General features: G+C 41.1%; 1 protein-coding gene across 1 annotated transcript; it reads left to right on the top strand.

Moving 5' to 3' along the window:
- Nucleotides 1-1744: 1744 nt before the first annotated feature.
- On the top strand, nucleotides 1745-4650 carry LOC121288239 (probable G-protein coupled receptor 139). Its single transcript, XM_041206721.1, has 2 exons — nucleotides 1745-1754; nucleotides 3746-4650. The coding sequence occupies exons 1-2, from the start codon at nucleotides 1745-1747 to the stop codon at nucleotides 4648-4650; spliced, it is 915 nt and encodes a 304-aa protein (XP_041062655.1).
- Nucleotides 4651-7372: the final 2722 nt, after the last annotated feature.

Genomic DNA, 7372 nt, shown 5'->3' with positions numbered 1-7372 from the left:
TCTTTGTATTCTTGCTGAGGCTATGGGTGGTATAGCCTGGTTCTTGCTGAATTATCCTAGCAATGATGTGTGGTCTGAAACGATAGGAAAATGTTGGTCGTTTACATCCTGGTGAAATTTCTTGGCACTAAGATGATTGACAGGCCTTTTTCTCTCTGTGAGTATCCCTTTTCTGCTGTGTTGAGTGTTCCTGATACATATCCTATGAGCCATTCCAAGCCATCATCCATTTGATGGGAGAGCACTGCTCCCAATCCATAGGGGATGCATCACATGTCAACACCAACTCTTTTCTCTGGTCAAAATGTATTAATAGGGTGGTTAAGTGGAACAGCTGTTTCACCTTTGTGAAAGCTTCTTACTGTCATGTTTACCAAGACCAACGTGGGTTTTTCTTGAGTAGGTAATAGAGGGGTGCCAGTTCTGTTGACAAATTAGGTAAGAAGCTCCTTAGTAATTGATCCCCAATTACATCAAGAATGATTAGAGCTCGGAGGTGTTCTTTGGCACTGGGGCCTCTCTAATGGCTCTCACTTTTTCCTCGACCGGGTGAGGCCCCGTGAATCTACCCTGTGACCCAACTAAATTACATTTCGCTTGAAACGTGCACTTTTCTTTTTTTAAACACACTCCAACCTGCGAGAAACGTTTTCAAACTTCTAAGTTTTCCAAAAGCTCCTTTTCAGTGAGTCCTGTCACCAGAACGTCATCTAAATAAACTATCACGTAGGGCAGACCCTGCATCAACCTTCTCCTGCATTGCATAAGGTACTCTTGCTTTCATGAATCGGGGGTTGCCCCTGGATCCACATGGATTTTTGTTTGCAGTCCCTGGATCTTCCCAAGTTCATCTTTGAAGACTGAGGCGTATTTTTGCAGTAGCTCAGGTAGCCTACTTGCTCTCAGCTGGAAGGTATCAGCCCAATCTAATTTAATTTCCTTTACCCAATTTTGTCCAAGGAGGCTTGGATCCTCGCCTGCTGCCACCATCAAGTGTAGTCTTACAGATTGGCTTCTGTACTGTACAGTAACTCTGCTTATGCCCTTGACTTTGATGTCTTCTCCCATGTAAGTTTTCAATTCGGCATCTGTTTCTTCCAAACTTAATTTACATTCCCATAATTCAAATATTTGAAGGTATGTTCATCTATTGCTGTAGTGGAATCTCTTTGTCCACCTCCATTCTAATAGGTCTATCATTCACTTTCACTGTTACATAGATTGTTTCTGTTCTTCTCACCATTTAATATGTAATTTATATTCTATAATTGACCATCATTTGCTGATAATTCATGTTGAACTGAGGTTAATTTGGGGCGTTAAAGTATACAAGTTATTTAGGATATATTTTGCGTTAGATTTGTTTGACTCTTGTATATTAAAAAATTCTTTTTTAAACCATGGGATATTGTCGTTTCATTCATTTAGTAAATAATTGGGATTTCACGTTTTTTAAATTGCTGGTCTCTATCCCAAAGCACTTCACAGCAATGAGGTACCTTGAAGTTAGGCACCGTTGTAAAGTAGGAAATGTGGCAGCCCATACACCATGTACATATCAAGGCCTCACAAACAACAATAACATAAATGAACAGACATTCTTATGTTGGTGGTGTTGGTTATGGGATAAATATTGGCCACGGGACTGGGGAGAACTCCATTCAAATTCTTCAAGCTGGTGCCGTGGGATCTTTTACATCCACCTGAGAAGGGAGACGGGCCTTGGTTTATTAGCTCATTCGAAATGCATCTCGGTAAGTACAGCACCAGCTTGGTTATGTGTTTAGAGTAAGCATTTGTTTCAGGATAGAATTTAAGATAGAATTTAGTAGAATGCTTTCAATGCTTTGCTACTTTATTTTCAAGTTGCCATGATTATTTAACATTGTTAATAATTGCAAAAAATAGATCCATATTTGCATTTCTCATCTTCTCTCTGAATTTTTTCTGAGCCAGTGAATATATAAACGTGTTTGTACAGGAGCTCAGCAGTTAAAACATATCGCTGGTGTAGTCTGCAATAAGTAAAGGATCCGTGTATTGACCTGGATCGTAATGTCTGTCAGTAATTCTGGAAATGAGGAAAAATACAACATACAACAACCCAGCATGATAAAAGTGCCAGAAATGGAGAATAGTAAAATGATGGATTTCCTTTGGCTCTGCATCTCTGGATCATCGCTGTTCTGGTTGTTGCTTTGACCTCGCAGTGCTCTGCGGGTTCGATTAACCATCACAATGTGTCTAACAGTCAGAGCGTTGAGAAATAAAATCAGAAAGTACGGCAACAATGGGTTTAAAATTGTATCAAACCAGTCAAAAGTGACCCATCCTGGCAAAGTAAAGTAAGTTGAATTGAAGTGAGCTCCCCATTCCACATTATTAACTATGTAGGCAGCCTCAAAATCAAAATGCAGAAGGATGCTTTTGAAACAGAACACAACACAGACAGTCACTATAACCACAGCTGCAGTTTTCTCCCTGTAATACTTCCCACTGAACTTTGACAACAAATGAGGACAAAGCGATCGACAGTGAAAGCGACCGTCAACCAGACAGAGCAGTCAATAACCACATGGATGAAAACCTCATGAACGCTCCTTATTGAAGTGTAGCCTAGCTGTGAAAAAGTCCATGAAGAGTCAACTTTTTCTGCAGTTATTTTTGCAGAACAATATTCTTCAATTGGAATTCTTATGTTACAATCTTCCTATGTATGTAAAAAAAAGTATTTCCTAATACCTGGCAAAAGAACTATACCTGTTTGTTCAAAGACTGTGAGCTAACTCCACTCCCTCTGCAACCTAATTGAACCACAGGGGAGGATTGCTTTATATAGGGGCTGACAGGAATGATGACTGCGGCTGATTCAGGTCTCTCATCACAGTTTGGTGCTATCTCCTCCCTCCAAAAATGAATTTATTGGAACTATCAATAATCGAACAGACAACTTTCATTTATTATCAGTTTCTTGGAATCTTTGGAGTTCCTGGTAAGAAGCTGAAGCCGGTTACTTTTGATTCTTCATTCAATCTTTAAGTCTGTTCTTGCTCTGGATGTATCTCTCAATGTATAAAAGCTCGGATGTTCTCTCTTAATGCATAATCCAGTTTTGTATCTTCTTTCAATGAGGAGCTCTTTCTACAATATATTAAGTTTCCTTTTTTTTAATAAGAATACATCTTAGGATACAGAACGTGAGGAATTTGAAGCATGTCTTGTGGTAAATGGAGGTGTAAGTGTTTCCCGAAACATGATTCCAAAACTCTCCATCGTTGGGAGTTTTCCTTGTCCCATGTCTTGGTCTCTTGAAGACTGATTGTTAGAGATCGTGTGCTATCATTAGTCAACAGGTCCATTATCTTGGTATCATGTGAATACCAGGATGGTGCAAGGAAAGCTAGATGGAATTTGCTCTTTTTTCCTTTATCAATTCCTAAGCCCTTTGATCATGTTCCCAGCATTTTCTGTTTCCAGAGAGGAATTTGCTTTTTTTTGATCTGTATAGTATGATCACACCCACACAGACAATGGAAGTTTTTCAGCTTGGATTATCTCAAAAGTACATGAGGAAGAAAGGAACAGAAGGATATTTTGATCTGGTGAGATGAAGTAGGGTGGGAGGAGGCACTCATGGAGCATAAATACTGACATAGACCTGATGGACTGATTGAGCTGATTCTGGGTTGTCATTTCCAAGTAATTCCATGTAATTAATTTGGAGATTTTGCTCTTTCCTTTGCAGCTAATTTCCTGACAATTGTTCTACTGTCCCGAGGAGGCTGTGGTCTATCCAAAGGGATCACTCTTTACCTGGTTGGTATGACAACAGCAGACCTACTGGTCATTATTTTCAATGTGATAACCTATTACATACTTGGTTACTATTTCCCAATTTCGCTTCTACGCTACACTTCCATCGCAAGCATTAATGAGGTTATCAACTATGTGGTTATTGACTGCTCTGTCTGGTTGACGGTCGCTTTCACTGTTGATCGCTTTGTCCTCATTTGTTGTCAAAAGTTGAGAGAGAAGTATTGCAGGGAGAAAACTACAGTTGTGGTTATAGTGACCATCTGTGTTGTGTTCTCTTTCAAAAACATCCCCTTGTATTTTGCTTTTGAACCTGTCTATATAGTTAACAATGTCGAGTGGGGAGCTCAATTTCAACTAACCTACTTTACTTTGCCAGCATGGGTCACTTTTGACTGGCTTGATACAATTTTAAACCCATTGTTGCCGTACTTTCTGATTTTATTCCTCAACGCTCTGACTGTTAGACATATTGTGATGGTTAATCGAACCCGCAGAGCACTGCGAGGTCAACACAACAACCAGAACAGCGCTGATCCAGAGATGCAGAGCCGAAGGAAATCCATCATTTTACTATTCTCCATTTCTGGTACTTTTATTGTGCTGTGGATGCCGTATGTTGTATTTTTCCTCATTTCCAGAATTACTGACAGACATTATGTTCCAGTTCAATATACGGATCGCTTACTTATCGCAGACTACTTTGGAGATATGTTTCAACTGCTGAGCTCCTGTACAAACACGTGTATTTATGCACTGGCCCAGACTAAATTCAGAGAGAAGCTGAGAAACGCAATAATGTATCCATTTATTGCAATTATTAAATTTGTCAAATAATCAAATCAACTTAAAACAAAGCAGTACAACATTCAAAATGTTCTACTGAACGCTGCCTTCACTTTTATCCTCAGAACTGACGCTGACTGTGTAAGTGTCAGCCTTGGCTCAGTGCAGGGTGGTTTTCTCCCCTCTGTGTCAGGATGTGTTGTGTTCCAGCACACAAACAAGGCTCTGCTGCACTGGCCAGAATTTTACATCCCTCGGGCGGGCACGTTCCTTACCTAAACATACGTAAAATCGCTTGAGATTACTTAGGGTAAGTGTCCCGACGTTATCGCGCACTCGTACGATATTTCACTGACCGGGCGCATGCAAAAGTCGGAAGAGCGCCTGCTGACAATTAAGCGGGTATTTAATCCCATTAACAGCCAAATTGAAAGTGATTTTTCATGGCCCATCCACCCTTACATTTGGCGGATGGGCCAATCGGCCGGGCGGGTTTGGCATTGTTGATGAAACCTCATCCAAGGGCCGAGTGAAATCTCCATTAGGATTGAAAATAAAAAGAAATATCTGGGGACTGTGTTTTTGATGAGGTATGCTTTCAGGTGCTTGATGGTGCTGCATGCACATTTTCTGCAGCATTTCTGTGTTTTCTTTTATTATTTGGAGGTCTGCAGCTCCCTGAGGCAGCTGTCTGCCTTCAGTGGAAGTGCTCACCAGCACCCACGGTGACACCAGCACCCGCCCTCTTCCCGCCCCCACCGGCAGTGCTGAGCCTTTCTCCAGGAGCATTTCACACTGCTTGGCCGATAAGTGGCCAGCCAGCGTCAGGTGGTGTTCACAGTGCAATCTCGGCCAGGAGCGTGTTTTACATCCGCTTCTGGCCTCATCGACTTCAGACGTGCCCTGAGGGTAAAGTTCAGGCCACTGTCTGTGTTGCACTTCAGGTGAGCTGATAAACTGAGTTCTGTCTGACCCCTCAGCTGGATGTAAAAGATCCTGTGGCACTAGTTTGAGGAAGAGCAATGGTTTATCCCCAATTTTCTCGTCAATATTCATCCCTCAACCAACATCACCAAAATCAGATTGTTTGATCATTTATCTGATTGTTGTTTGTGAGGACTTGCTCAGTCCAAATTTGCTGCCACATTTCCTACATTAGATCAATGACGACACTTCAAGTGCTTCATTAGCTGTGAAGTGCTTTGGGATGCACTGAGGTTGTGAAAGTTTTTTTACAAATACAAGTTTGCTCTTTCTTTAAACTTCAGCAGCAGCCAGATCTGCCCTTTCTTAAGCCAGGTTTCCATTATTGCCACAACATCATAATTCCACAAGGCAACCTATGCCTGTAACTCCCCGGTTTTGTTAACCATACTCCGTGCATTCACATACATGCATTTTAACCCTAAATTAGGCTTCATTACTTATTCCGACTCCATCAATTAACTTACTATTCTCTATTTGGTAACATCTTCCTCTCCCACCATTCCATTAACCCTGGTATTAGCGTCTAATATTCTCTCCCGGTTCCCACATCCCTGCTGAGTTAGTTTAAACCCTCCCCAACATCAGTAGCAAAACAACCGGTAGGAACTCAGTGTTATGAATGCAGCGTCTTTCATCATCAATTCTGGGAGTGGGACTTGAATCCAGAACTTCAGGCTCAGTGGGTGGAACAATATTCACTGTGCCACAAGACCACACACCCCCCTTCCCCACCATCTTACTATGATTGGACAAATGGAACCCGGAGAGTGAAGTCCCACCTAACTGCTCAACGGTGCTCAGGTGTTGGAGAGGGATGCCATGGTTAACCATGTGCAAAGCTGCAGATAGATCAAGTTGGAAGATGAGGTCAGAGTCACACAGGATGCCATTGATGAAGACCATTTCAGTGTTGGGGCAGGAGGGGAAAGCTGATTGGAGAGGTTAAAATTGGAATTGTAGGAAAGATGGGCACAGATTTGGAAGATAATGGCACATTGGAGAGGAATAATAAATTGGAAATTGAGCAATAGTTTGCCAAGATGGAGGGGAGTTGTTACCATTTTTTCAAACTCACCAAAAGCCTGGAAACTCACGCCAACAACCATAATCTGATCTCACTCCTATCAGGTGTCCCCGACCTCAAATGATCCAGCAGCTGCAGGTTAGAAATAATGGAGATGGGAGGGAATGAAGGAGAAGATTTGAGAGGCTGAGCTGATAGGTTAACTTATCAGAAAAAGCAGAGACAAGATAGATTGGAGTTCAGAAAGATTGGATGTTAGGGAGAGGAACAGGAGTAAAAATGTGTGTGAAAGAGAGGTTGAAATGTGTTTGTGTACAGAGAGAGATGAGGCAGGAACTATTGAGAATATCAGAGTGGGATATAGTGAATGAAGTGGAGAAGGAAAGGATTAAAAGGAGAGGAGAAATGAAGTGTGAAAAGGTGGAGATAGGAAAATGAATGAGGTGGAGGAGTAATAAAACAATGAGATTTTGTTAGATAGTGTCATGAAGCTATTAATGTGTATAATATTATTGGAAAATATTTTTCTTTTAAAATAGATATTTTAACCCATGGGTATTTTAATGGATTAAAGCCAGCTTGCCCGGATGTTTTGATATGTACCAGTTTTGATATGTAAGAGAGGTAGAGTGCATTTGCATTTTTGAACAGTGCATTCAAGAATGCGATTGAAATCTGGCACCTAGCTAGCAGAGACCACACAATATGTTTATATTAATAATAAAATAGGTACTATTAAAGGGGTTTTATTGTTAGAAGAGG

The sequence above is a fragment of the Carcharodon carcharias genome, chromosome 2 (assembly GCF_017639515.1).
Source record: "Carcharodon carcharias isolate sCarCar2 chromosome 2, sCarCar2.pri, whole genome shotgun sequence".
Taxonomy (NCBI): Eukaryota; Metazoa; Chordata; class Chondrichthyes; order Lamniformes; family Lamnidae; genus Carcharodon; species Carcharodon carcharias.
Note: the sequence above shows the minus strand (reverse complement) of the source record. Positions and strands in the feature narration are given on the sequence as shown.